The sequence below is a fragment of the Microtus ochrogaster genome, linkage group LG10 (genome assembly GCF_000317375.1).
Source record: "Microtus ochrogaster isolate Prairie Vole_2 linkage group LG10, MicOch1.0, whole genome shotgun sequence".
NCBI lineage: Eukaryota > Metazoa > Chordata > Mammalia > Rodentia > Cricetidae > Microtus > Microtus ochrogaster.
The window spans coordinates 2,316,967-2,331,404 of record NC_022035.1 but is presented as its reverse complement, the minus strand read 5'-3'; the positions used below and the strand labels follow the sequence as shown (position 1 = coordinate 2,331,404).

The following is a 14,438-nucleotide window of genomic DNA, read 5'->3' as shown; positions in this document are numbered from 1 at the left end:
TATCTATTTATCTATCTATTTATCTATCTATCCATCCATCCATCCATCCATCCATCCATCCATCCATCCATCCATCCATCCATCCATCCATCCATCCATCTATCTATCTATCTATCTATCTATCTATCTATCTATCTATCTATCAGTATCTGCTATCTATCTATATAGTCTGGTATCTATCTTCTGTTTAATTTACATTCTGCATCCCATCTTTCTGATGTCCCTCTGCTCTTTCAACATTTCCAAAACATGTGCATTAGGGAAGGCTCAGCTCAAAATACCTTTGCCTATAACAATACAGCATTCAGAAACAACTTGTATCTCTGTGAGGCGAGCGTTTGAGAAGGACCTTGGCAGTGCACTAACTGATTCTCTTCCAGTCTACAATCCGCCTGACCAGGGTTAACAGCCTCCTGTCATTGCCTTTCACAGCAGGGCCAAAGACTTTGCTCTGAGCCCAGGAACCGGATTTCTGTTTTATTTTTGAAAGACAATGTTCACCTTGTTCTTTAGTTCCTTTAATAATGGCCAAGATGTCCTCTGGGGGTGACATCCACCTTCATTCAATTTGTCCAATATCTTGTCCCTCTCTGTCATATCTGCCTTGGCTTTAGTTGTGCCTTCATTTTTACACCAATCTCATCCAGATTTATGTAACATGCATGCACACACACACACACACACACACACACACACACACACACACTCACCAATAAACATTTTCCAAGCATTTAATATGTATCACTATGGACAGTAATAATAAGTTAAAAATCACCTGTCCTTATCACAGTATCACAAACCGGTTACAGGTGTTTTTGAAATAATGGCTTACTGCATTACTCTTTATCTCTGTTAGTACCCATGTTTAAAGCTATCAATTACAGCAACATCTCCTTAGGTGGCTTCATTAAATCTTCTAGAAGGAGGCTCTCTCTGAGAAAGTATCACTTTTGAACACAAACGAGTTCTAAAGATCTGGTGTGGTGTTTTACAGACCATAAAGTATCAACTGTTTATTGACAGAAGTGATGAATGAATGAACCAATACATGCTTTTACCTGCATTTCCTGCAGATGGCTGTGAGGTGTGTGGTAAGCTTGTTAGAAATGAATAGTTTTTATTTTCTTCATTAAAAAAAGAAGACTGTATTGCATTGCAACTTGATATACCATGTTTTGTTGATATCCCTGGGAGGGCTGCCCTTTTCTGAAGCGAAATGAAGGAGGAGTGGTTTGGGGTGTGGTGGGGACTGGGAGGAGAGGAGGGAGGGGACACTGCAGTCCGGATGTAATGTATGAGAGAGAGAGAGAGAAAGACTGAATAAGAGCATGTCTGCCTCAGTATTTAAATATCTACCAGTGTTTTACGTATGCTTTTATTAGCATATATTGTTTTCATTGTGACATTTTCATGTATATAATGCATTTTGATCCTGTTTACCCCCATTATGTACTCTGGTTACCCTCCCACTCCTGCTGGCCCCCTTTCTCTGCACAGCTCGTCACCCTCCTGCTTTTCTGTCTTTTTGTGTGATTGTGGTTGTGTGTGTGTGTCTCAACATGCTAAAGAGTGCAATTCTGTATAAGACTGTATAATACATGCAGTGTGGGCTCAGAGGAGATTTCAAATTTACTTTCCCTCTGAAGAAGAAAAGCCCCGCATTATACTCATGGCTATTCTGCCATGTTTGGCTGAGGATCAAGAAGGGTCTATCTTCTTGGCCCAAGGCAACCTTGGTGATTCCCTGCAAATGGGGCCAGGCATCCATGTGCTGCTGTTCTCTCCAAGATGGAGAAACGGGTCAAGAGCACATCACAGAGTCCTCCCATGTGCCACAATTGTCTTAAACTCTGTCTTCATTAGCTCCTAATGAAATAAGGAAAGAGTTTGGACTAATACGACATAGTACCTAGCATAAATCTCTAGTCAATGTCTTACTCAGCTACCTATTTTTTTTTAAATTCCATTTACAGGAACAAAACAGGGGCATTTTAAAATCTATCACATCACTCTGTCACATTCATTAAAATAATGTCAAGTAAGGATAATGTTTAGATAAGTTAATGTTTTACTTCCCCATTCCAATTATTTTTTTTTATTTGGAACTGGCAACGATGTGGATAAGGATTTTCTTATGTTAGAAACAAAATTGGAACATAGAAATATATGCTCCAATCAGGTTCTTTTTAGAATGCCTTTTTCTACAATTTTTTGTATAAGAATTCTTTCACTAACACTTGAGCCCTAATGCAAGGTTCCACTGAGGCCTCGTGAAGCTACTGGGATGTCCGTCTGAGCTGGACCCCAGATTAAATGAAGAATTTCCATTGTTCCACAAGGACATGCTTTTTCCAATCTTACACTGAAGCCTACTGCCAAGCAAGTGGTTTCTCTGGAAGGAGGCGCTGCATCTATTGCCAAAACAGATGCTTGATTTGTGAACAGTGCCATAAGAGGTGAAAGTTCTAACTGATCAATTAACGTGATACATAAGGAAGAAAAAAAACTATATTGTGACCTTAGTTGCCAAAGAATGTGACCTTCAAACATTTATGTTTTATTATTTTTAATTATATGTATGTATATCTATGTGTGGGTGTGTGCCTCAGATGCTCTCAGAGGCCAGAGGAAGGCACTAGATCCCCTGGAACTGGAGTTACAGGTAGTTGTAAAGTTAGCTGTCATGGGTCCTAAGAACTGAACTCGGGTGAATCATCTCTCAAACCAGAGGAGACTGAATTTTAATCAGCTTTAAACTCATGTCTTCAGATTCTCTGAAATCCAATGAACTGATAGCATCCTGTGAAATTCTCCTCTTACACTGACAATGTAGCATTGTTTGAATAAACAAAATTTGATATGATTCGTTTTCGGTAGTAAGAGGGCCTGCTTGTTTCATTCCCAGCTGCTTAGCCCCAAAATAATCACACAGAAACTGTGTTAATTAAATCACTGCTTGGCCCATTAACTCTAGCTTCTTATTGGCTAACTCTTACATATTAATTTAACCCGTTTCTACTAATCTGTGTATCATCATGTGGGTGTGGCTTACTGGGTAAAGTTCTGTCCATCTCCAGCAGGGCTATGTGGCTTCTCTCTAACCCCACCTCCTTTCTCCCAGCATTCCATTTAGTTTTTCCCACCTAGCTCTGTTCCTCTATAGCTCTGTTATAGACTCAAAGCAGTTACCTTATTAACCAATGATATTCACAGCATACAGAGGAGAATCCCACATCACCTCCCCTTTTCTGTTTAAATGAAAAGGAAGGTTTTAACATTAACAGAGCAAAATTACATAAAACAGTTATCAAGCAAGAATTCAATGGTAATCACAGCATACAGAGGGAAATCCTCTATCAATTTTTTCTCTATAGCTTTTGTTTATTTTGTTACTCTTTCACCATTATTAATTCTTTAAAACCTTCCCATTAGTTTCTAATTTACCAAATCACCAAGAGAAATGACAGTATTTTCATCAAAGTGGCTAAAGAGTGCCTAAGCCTTATGCAGTTTCAGAGAGTCTTGGTGGATCAGATTGTGAGTAAGATTAAAAGACCTAAGTGTACTCTATTGGGTGTTAAACCCCTATAAATTTTCATTTTCTGAGGCCATTCAGAGAACCAAGTGGTGTCAGCACCATCAAATATTCTAAGCAATTTTAATTTCCTCAGATGATCATTCCCTGGGTGGTAGATCAGAGAAGTGCAGACTATACCACATATGTGGATGTTATGAAGTATTATGTCAAGAGCAAAAAACCTGATTATGATCTCCATGGAAGGCTAACTTTCTACAGCAGAACTCTGGACTCTAATCTGAAATACAGGAGGATCTAGAAGTCAGGCATACTCTCATGTTTCCCTTGGGAACTCTGCCACCTGCCAAAAGTTTCAGCGGTCACTTCTCCTGCTGCATTTGGGGTCATCTGGGGAGGGGGTCTCACCTTCTTAAATAACAGATATTGATACATGGGAAGATAGGTACCAATTCCAAGTGTGATGGGATTATGCTGGAGGTAATTAGGGAACTTGGAAGATGATATTGATATTAAAGATAAGTTGAGATAGAAAAATAAAGATACTTGATGAGAAAAATAGATGAACTAGTTAGCATACACAGGTGTTATTCATTGTATATGAAACATCATAGATAATGAGAGAATCTCATTATAGAGATGAGAGAATATACAGTAGGGTGCTTATCTTTGGTTATAGGACAATGATGTTTTTATCTACTTTTTATGACTTGTTTATGTTTTATAATTATATTAAATGTAAAAGCAACATTTCAATAGTGATTATTAAGAATAAAATATCAGGTAGGGAGATAACTCATAAACTTGAGGAACAGAGTTTAGATCTCCAGCAAAATATGATAACCAGGTGTGGGGAACACATCTACCACCCAGTGCATGGGCTGGGGCAGAGAGACAGGGGGATCACTGCATCTCATTGGTCAGCCAGCTCACAGGATTGGTGAGCACAGGTTCAGTAAAAGACCTTGTCTCAAGCAATAAGTAGAGAGCAAATGAGGAGGACAGTGTGCATTAACCTCTGGCCTCCACCCACACATTCACACTCACATGCCCATGCACAAGTGCAACCACCAACACCAACACACACATACGACACACTCCAAAAACAAATACATGGAAACTTTAAGTTCTAATGAAATACTGAGTGAGATGAAATGCCCCCATTTATTAGTAAATAGAACTTGATGATGATAACAAAACTACAGATGGTCAACAAACATATTTGAAAACAAGGTAGCAATTAATATTATTATCATCCTGCATGCCATTAATTAAAAACAAGCACCGGAGACCTCCTTTTCTGACTATGTTGATTATATTGTTGATGTGCTAGAGAATGCTGCTATCATCACAATAGAAGATCGTATAATTGCAAGTGCAGTGTGAGGTTTTTATAGATGAAGACATTTTGGAAAGTTCTTATTATGACTCAGCCTTGAAATCGGGGTGAACTCTGTGAGATCCATACACATTCCATACATTTCAGGGCAACACAGATGTTGGTGTGACTGTGTTTTTGAAGACTTAAAGCTCCTACAGCAAGCAGGAGGAAAGAGTGAATACAGTCCTTTATGACTGAGATGGGCTGAATGAATAGTGTCATGTATAGAGTACCTTTCCAGCTCATAATCTGAAGGTATATTTGCATGGCTTGGGTAACTCTAATCATGCAGACTTTGATCTAGCTTTGTCCTGGTGTTCAAAAATTTTTACACACTTATTTAGATGAAGATGCAAGTATGTAAGTATGCTTATCAAATTTGATAATGACCTCTACATGCTCTATGAGAAAAAAATTAAGATTCCTTCCCATTTGATAAATACCTAAATTAACATGTGAAATAGCATAGGACTACAATAACAATGAGAGCTGATTTGCAATGACTACATCATGCCCATTCAACTGCTTTGCCAACATAAATTTCCCATTTTCAGCATAACCTTCTGAGGCATTTATGTTAATTATTTGAGATAATATAAAGCACAAGTATAGCTTATGAAAGCTCAAGTAAATCAGCATAGTGAAAACATGAGCTTCGGTTATGTTCCGTGTGAACTTGAGACAATGACAAACGCTCGTGATGATGCCGTCAATTCAAAATTGGGGCAATAGTTAATTCACAAATTCAAGAACATTCTCCCAATGCTTACTACATGGATTCAATTTCAAATTCAGCTCCCATCTTCAAGGAATAGGGGTTTGGATTCTTCAAGCATGCTCTGACTGTGTGTAGTAATAACTACACTTAGCCCTTTGAGATTTTTATACATTAGGCTACTCTTGCATATTTAACCAATGATAATAAGTCACAGTAGCATCCTCTATGCACTGTGTGGTATTCTAGCTGTTTATATTAAAGCTTTTATAAAAAATATCCATGTTTATAAGTAAAACTATCCTTTCAAGTGCTTTGTTAATATAATTAAGCTTTTAAATTCTAAGAATGTGTCCTTTGTCTATTATGATTAACTTAGAAATAGTTAATTGATTATTCTAAACTCAATCAAGAAAAGGAGGAAAATGCCACAATCAGACGCTGTGAATCAGAAGTGGCCTATAGAAACAAAATCAGAAATGGCAAAACAAATTGTAATACTTTAAGTTCTAAATATTTAATTTATGCCATCATATTTGGGAATTATTTTATATTTTTATTTAAGAGATTTGTTGCTCTCAACATGAGTAGCTTTCTATTTACAATGCGGTATTTTTGTAAGAGACATGAAGCATGCCAATTTTCTTCTGGCTCTCGGAAGACATTTTTTAGTTTGAGCTTTAAATCCTGGCAAAGGAATAGAAGAATTTATGTGCACCATGAGGTATGAACAGATGTGTTAACTGGATTCTGAAATCTTTGAAAAGATTTCATTTTTTAAGCAAACAGGCAATTTTTTGAGGGCAGACTGAGTTTCTGTGAAGTGTTAAGGACGACCGTGACTGTTTTCAACAGTGCACTTATACATAAAAAAAAAACATTCAAAATGGAATCATAAAGACTGAAATATGACATTCTTTTATACCTTAACACTCATCTATTTTATGAAGACAAGATCATAAATCTGCCCGGAATTTTACATTCAAAGCAAGGGCAAGGCATTCTAAGCTACTCCCAATTCATTCCTCTCAGAATTCAAACTTCACGTGCTGTTTTTTGGGAAATGATTCTTTTTTTTTTTTTTTTTGGCTGCCGATTGTCTTTCATTCCAGTGAAGGCAGCGTTTAGCGGAGATCTTCTCTCTGGCCCTGCTCCCTAATTCTCAGTAGAGCTCGGCTATAACGAAGTGGAACTCACTGCAGTTTGACTGGGGTGGGGAGAACTGCCTCCCTCCTTTAAAACAATTCACTGGGCTAAAATAACAGCAAACAACAACAGCACAAGCGTTTAAGAAGGTGAAGGAAAGGACAGTGGTGTCTTATGAGAACTGCCTCTGTCCCCAGAGTGCTGAGAGCACAGGTCAGCTTTTCCAGCCAGTTCTCGAAGAGGCTCTTCAACCGTGAAGTCGGTCATAGAATTCCATGCTGCCAACTGCACTCCATGAAGCTGAGCAGACACAACAGCATCTTTGTGCAGAGACGGCTAAATGGCTTAGCGAGAAGCCAGGGGAGCCCCCAAGAAATGTGATCGCATTATTCCAGCCCTCAAATAAATGCTAAATATTACGCAACTTTGTTGTTCTTACCATCACCCCTCAAAGACCTTCTGAAGCGTTCAAAGTAACAGGTGGCAGAAGATGCATGCTGCCCCAAATCCCAAAGGGTGATTTGCTAAAATGAAGCAGCTTTACCCACAACAAGAGCCTTTCCTTTGACTCCTCGAAAACTGAAGGCAGAGCGCACGGCGTGGTGTCCAGAGGCCTGTCAGCATACGCTGCTCATGTTTGACACACCACCAGGAGGCGCCCCTGAGGAAACTTTGATCTATTTTATTTCTGACAGAAAAATATAGCACACTGCTCAGGGCAGTTCTCCAAGATTCTCAGGGTATTTTCTGGTGTTACACATGTGTGTGCGCGCGTGTGCACGTGTGTGTGTGTGTGTGTGTGTGTGTGTGTGTGTGTGTGTGTGTGTGTGTAACCGAGTCTCACTAAGTAGTACCAGCTGACCTTGAACTCATGACCTTCCTGCCTCAGCCTGCCAAGTGTTTGGGTTTAAGAATGCGCCTCCATGTTCTGCTTAGCCACAGTTCCCTCAACCAAATTGCCTAGTTTTCTATGAAAATAGTGTACTTGCCTATGAAAATGGATCGTTTGAAAAAAATAAAAGTGCCAAGTTTTGCACCTCTTTGTCAATAAAGCACACGTAGTTAGAAAGGTTCTTAGGGAAAAGCTGAAAGGTGCATCGGCAACCAAAGGGCTGATTCACCATGGGTGCCATGTGGAGGATGGCTCTTTCCTTTATTTGAAGCTTGTTATTATCATCAAGCATATTATTCTTTTCCCCCAAGTTAAGGCTGACAGCTGGGGGTCACATGCTGCTAGCTATAGGTCACAGGCTCATGTCTGTTTTTGAGGAAAGGGATTTCTAGCTTCTTGTTAAAAAAAAAAAAGCCAGGAGATGCAGAAAAATTGGGTCCATGTTGCTACTGAGCTCAAACAGCTAGAATTAGGAGGAAGACTACGTGCATCTGAACAATGGGGTGCTCGCTACCTGGTCACGACAAGCCTCTGCTCCACGTCCATTCACACCACTTCTTGGGGGCACTTGTGTGCTGGAATCCCGGAGAACACAATCAACGTAAGACAGCGACTGTGACTCTATCAAGGTGGCTTTCTTCTCTCCACCCGTTTAGTCTTCAGCTATCCCTTCGCGGGTTAAATTAGAGCATGCCTACATCCTGTCCCAGAAGTTTCTGGACACCAAGAATGTAAAAAAGGTTTGGTAACTGACTCCTTAAGCAACAATGGTGAACATCTGCTAAAATTCCTACTGATAGCAATAGTTTGAGAACTGATTCCTCAACTTTGTCAGCTCTCTTAAATAAACTAGATACTTGAGAAATTGAAAGTCAGGCTAGAGACCAAGCCAAAGTCGAGCAGCGAAAAGCTGGGTTCGATGGAATTTCAGTCCTTCCTTGTTTCTTTTAGGTCTAAGCCAATGGAGATGTTTACATTTATTAAGGAAGATGCATGGTCTTCAATGAGCCAACTCAAGGAAGGGTGGTATTGTTATTTCCAGTGTTCCATTGCTAGGTATTACAGCTCAACATGAAGTAAGCATAAGTAAGGATATAACAGATGCATGCACATCTGGTGGCATTTTCACAGTTGTCCTGTGTGATTCACATCCCACCATGGCCTTTACAAAGGGCAATGCTTACCTTGTTAATGGCCCCAGATCGCCCGAGTCTTGGCTTCCAGCGTCACTGGGAGTGCTCACTGATTTCGAAGAGGGAGACATAGGGGTTGGGACTAAATAATGAAAATAACAGGTATCCCATGTTAAAAAATGCAGCGGCTGCACTGGGGAAGAGCAGTGTCAGACAAATCAAAACAAATGGGCCCAAATGAAAGTGGTTGTATGGCCAGGAGAGATTGAGATGGGATAAGGAAAAAAAAAGGAAAGAAAAGGAAGAAAGTCAAGTGAATTTTTCATATTTTAGAAAATGAAAGTCTGAAATGAATTTAGACAGAATTAACTTAGGGATTCCAAGGCCATGTGCACCTAATGAAGTAAAATGGAGAACCGCAATAGCTATCCAGCTGACTTACTTTCCTCTGGTAGGAACTAGCTAGACGATTCTAATTCTTCACTTTATTTTGTTAGTATAGATGTGACCTATTTAACATAGTAGTTTTCTGTAAAACTTTAAACACTATGATTTAGGGGAGCCTAAATAATTTTAAATGCCCAAGAAGGGGCGAGAATCTGTTGAGGGTCTAATTTAGAGAGAAATGTATGGGTTCTTGATATGCAAACAACTTTGTGCTAAGACTAAGTGACAGAGAGAAAGGGTAAATGTTGAACCTGGTAATTTAAAAATCTCTTTCAAAACAAAGGAAAATGCCAGGCTGCTTTATTTTACATTTAATGAGTGGTTTCATTTCAGCCTACTTTCTGCTTCTTCTGGGACTGGCTGCCCGTTGTCCCGGCAGCCCCATGGATGCTGACAAAAGCGCAGAGGTAACCTGCCAGGCTGAGGGTGGGAGAAGGATGCTCAAAGGCTCAGGCCGGCTGACACTCTGAGCAAAGAAAATAAAGGGAAAGCGAAACAAAACTAAGGAAACGGATATGCACTTTCTCCAGCCTTCACATCAAGCCAAATGTCCTTCAGCCGTTGGCTGCACCCAATAGGCAAGATGGCTCCAGGCCAGCCAATTTGCAGATTCATATCACACATGCCAAGGAAGACGTGCAGGAAGAAGCTTCAGTGCACGCGTACAGCATCCCATTTGGTTTCAATCATATGCAATTTCCTTCTATTTATTTAATAGGGTAAAGGGCTTAACAAGTTTTTTTTTTCTTTCTTAAAATCCTGCACCACAATGTCAGGACTGTTAAGGAGCTGGGCATTTTTATGTGACTGTTCAATTAATTCCTTGATTACCCTTCATGCTAAGGCAGAGGGCAAGCTGGAGAGATGGATTAAAAATTATCCCATTGGAAGGAATTCATGGGTATCTTAGGATATAGTAGTTATGGACTGGGGATACCCAAGTATTTTGTTTTTAAAGTTTAATCACCCAGCTTTATGCAGGGTAAGCCACAATAGGATATACGATTACTGTGTTTAATAAGTGTTGACATAGCAACCACATTTCAAAGACTATTTTGAAGCAAAAATATAATTAATCAATGGATGTCTAATTTACATCACGTGTCAGATAAGTAAGAAGAAGCTTGCCAACTTCTCAGAGAAGAACTACCAGCCAAATCCCCTATAGAGTCCATTTTACATGATAAGGAGCTAAACAAAATCTAGTTTTATGAGGGCTTATTATAGCAGTAGAGATTTAATTTTACATATCCCAACTGAGATAGAATAAAATTCTTTTCAGTAGTACTTTAGTTTCATGTTTATGTATTAACATAATTATGTATTTATGTAATACTTTCAGATGGATATATTCTTTTTTTATTTTCACCGATAGGAGTAATTTCTTTACATGGGTAATTTTTTCTTAGTTTAATTAATTATGAGAATAAAGGGAATTTTATTTTAATGTAGAAGCAAAGAAAGGAATTAAAAAACGAAGCATCTTAAACAGCCCTGATAAAGTGTTTATTCCTATTCATCATTTAGATAGTTTTGTTTATTAATGCATTGGATATTATGTAGTTTTACAGATACCCTCAGATTATTTTTAGATGTATGAAAAATAAATAATAATTGTAAAAAACAACACATGAAAGATACACGAACGAGTGGCAGAATAAGCTCATGCAAGTTACTTTTAACAAATAAAACAAATTATTCAGTACCCAAACCACCTCAGTGATAAAAAGACTTTATGGACAATCAGCTAGAAATGAATGAGCTGGAGGAGGGGGTTTTGGTGAAAATGCCAGTAACAATGAAATCAAGATCGCATGCCATATCAATTTAAACTTGTAGATTAGCTGCTAATTTTAAGGTTTTCTGAAAATTTCCCACTGCAATTTATTGATTTCATCATGTAATAAGTCTATGCATGTAGAGTTCACAGTATGTATAAACAGATTAACATTATCTATATAGAGAGGTTGGGATTCAGCAGTAGAAACAAAGAGCAATTTGTTAATGTTTAAAAAAATCCCAAGATGTCTTGTATATATTCACTTAACAAGTATACATTAATCTGCTGGTGACACAAAGGGAAATTATGAGCATGACATCAGCAGCAGCTGGTCATGACTCTAAGCATCATTCCTGTCTCCTTCCAGCCCTCTCAGTTCTAAATCATACATGCCACTAGGACAATAAATCCGAGACTTTTTAAACATAGAAAACAATAATAAAGCTAAAACTTAAAAGCACAATAATGCTGGGCGTGGTCTATCTACACAAGTCCTGCTGGAGGGGTCGTAAAACAAGAAGGGCGAAATACCTAGCGGGGGCTCCGGTGATATGCCAATGCTTTGCAGCAAGGCTTCTGTCTCTCGGCGTTTGCGATCCAGATCGGAGTCATCTTGAACGGGCTCTTTCTTCTGTTGCATATCTGCCTAAAAGATTTAATGACAGCAAGGAAAGTTAGTGATGTAACTCAATGCAACTTTTCCTCAATGAAGTGGATATGTGTCCTAAGTCATGACCAGAGCTCTACATAGATATAACCATGAGTGGAGAATAAAAACCACTGTGACCGCTCATTAGTAATCAACAGGGGCTTCCTTTCTTGGTCAAAGTTCACCTCATCTCTATTACCAGTTATGAAAGTTTCTCAGAATGGTGAAATGGTTTAGCAGGTTACGGCACCTGAAGCCAAGTCTGGCTACCCAAGATTGAGTTCCAGGACCTGTATGGTGGAAAAAGAACCCATTAGTGTGCCAGGCAGTGGTGGTGCACACCTTTAATCCCAGCCCTAGGGAGGCAGAGGCAGGAGTTCAAGGCCAGCCTGGTCTATAGAGTGAGTTCAGGACAGTTAAGGTTATAAAGAAAAACCCTGTCTTGAAAAAAAAAAAGAATCTACTTGGGTGTCATACAAAACACATTCACGCAAAATAAAATGTAATAAAACAAGAAACTTTTAGAGTATTAGAATCAAGGAAAACTATTTCAGACCAGTATTATTTTAAAAGTAAATCTTGTCTGTTTTAGCCTCTTTGTTCCTTCTGGAACATCTTGCTCAGCACCTCTTAGTAATACTCACATTCCAGAAATAGAAACATCTGGACTCTAGCTGGAAAGTAAAAAGTAAGGCTCCTTATAGAAACCTGTAAGTGGTGGCCCTTGCCTTTCATCCCTGCACTCAGGAGGCAGAGGCCGGTAGATCACTGTTCAAGGCCAGTCTGGTCTAAAGAGCTACTTTCAGGAAAGCTAGGGCTACACAGAGAAACCCTGTATCAAAAAAAAAAAAATAAACAAAAAATACTGTCTATATTGGTAGTAGAAGCTAAACATGAAGGAAGCCAGGCTAAAGTCTATATTAAGGCAGTACAGCCTGGCAATAAATTATTTCTGTAGGTCTTTTTTTCCCCTTTTCTTTTCTTTCCTTCCTTCTGTCTTTTTTCTTTTCTTCCTTTCTTTTTTCTTTCTCTTTTCTTTTTTCTCTTTTCTTCCTCCCTTTCTTTTTTCTTTCTTTTGTTCTTTTTCTACTAGGTTCTGATTTTCTCTGATTTTCACAGGATTCATTAACACATTAACTCAAACAAGAAAACAACTTTCAAGGAAAATATAGTACAAAACAAACAACAAACAAACAAAAACCCCACATATGAGTTCCTCTACAGTATCTTCAACACCTGAGATTCTCTCTTCCATCTCTTGTATTCTGTTGGTTATGCTTGTCTCTGTAGTACCCATTCATTTACCCAGATTTTCCATGTCCAGAATTCGCTGGGTTTGTGTATTCTTTATTGCCTCTATTTCAGTCTTCAAGTCTTGAACTGTTTGCTTCACCTGTTTATTGTTTTTTTCTTGGTTTTCTTTGAGCGATTTATTAATTTCTTCCAATTTTTTGTTTGTCTTTCCTCCATTCCTTTAAGAGAATTTTTCATTTTCTTTTTAAAGGTCTCTATCATTCTCACAAAATTAAGTTTAAAAATCATGCTCTTCTGCTCTTTCTGGATTAGGATGAACAAGTCTTCTTGTTTTATGACCACTGGGTACGGGTGTTATCATGTCACTTTTTAGGTTGTTGGATGAATTCTTCCATTGGTGGCTACCCATCTCTTCCTTCAGTTAGTGCCAGCAGGGTCTTTGTATTTTGGTCCAATCCTTGCAAGTGGCTGTCTGTGCCTTTGGGAACTGTTCTTGGTCTGCCCTGTACTGTCACTCTCTGTGTCTCAGGGGACCACTGAGGTCCCTCTTGGTCCTCTGTCTTGGCCCACTCTCTTGGTTCACTTCCTCTGTCCACTTGGTCAGAGTTCTTCTGAGGTTGCCTGGGGAGGAGTGGGATAGGAGATTTGGGGAGTAGAGTAGGACCTGTAGCTTGCAGGGTTCAATGGTTGGTATGGGGGTGTTCGAATAGCCTACCTGTAGGAACCCTGACTGCTGGCTGGCTAGAGAAGCTGAGGCAGGCGGGAGAGGGGCCCAGGGTTTTGCCCCAGTGTGGAGGGGCTGGAGAGTAGGGTATCCTGCCAGGTAGATGGTCAGTTACCTCTTGGTCCTCTCTGTGTCGTGTATGGAATCCTTAAATAATTAATTAAATGCTATAAAAAGGACAACGAAGGGAGGTACTCTGAGTTGGATTGTAGTATTTGCCCAATTCTGAACCAGGAGAACACTAATGTGTCCCTATTTCACAGGCAACTTTCCACAGAAGCGAAGCTATCTTGAAGCTCGCCAAGCCAACTTATCTTATTCATTATCAGATATCCTTTACTCCCCATGAGCATTGGGCATCTTAGCAGGTAAATTAACTCAAAGAGCATTATTAATTTCATGTGCTTGAGGCAGAAGAGAATTCAGGGCAGTTTGGCTTGCCCCAGACAGTATGCTACAACCCAATTATAAGACAAGAGTGTATTTTTATGTGTCTCTGGGCTCAGTGTTTCTGTTCTTATTCACCTTGGCCTGAAAGTGCACTTTTGGTTTTGCAATCTGTCTGTCGTTAGGGAGAGAACTACTGTCATTGGAATCTAAATAGAGCTGAAGAGAGTCGGAGACGATTTCAGGCTTCTCATGTCACTCCATACTCTTAAAAGACAATTCTGTCTCTGCAAAGACATTAAAATGCACATTCTTGGCCGGGCGATGGTGGCGCATGCCTTTAATCCCAGCACTCGGGAGGCAGAGGCAGGTGGATCTCTGTGAGTTGGAGACCA

The 14,438-nt window shown here is 39.4% G+C and overlaps 1 protein-coding gene across 7 annotated transcripts in view; it reads right to left on the bottom strand.

Annotated features, from left to right (window-relative positions):
* Positions 1-14,438, bottom strand: part of Dync1i1 (dynein cytoplasmic 1 intermediate chain 1) — a 304,734-nt gene that overhangs the window by 253,666 nt on the left and 36,630 nt on the right. For 3 of the 7 annotated variants that reach the window (XM_005363697.3, XM_013352447.2, XM_013352448.2), the window contains exons 3-4: positions 11,561-11,675; positions 8,854-8,995 (exon numbers count right to left, since the gene is read on the bottom strand). In XM_005363697.3, the coding sequence (XP_005363754.1) occupies positions 8,854-8,995; positions 11,561-11,675 (257 nt within the window). The remainder of the gene's footprint in view (positions 1-8,853; positions 8,996-11,560; positions 11,676-14,438) is intronic. The other 4 variants (XM_005363700.3, XM_005363698.3, XM_005363699.3 and 1 more) reach the window with 2 other exon arrangements.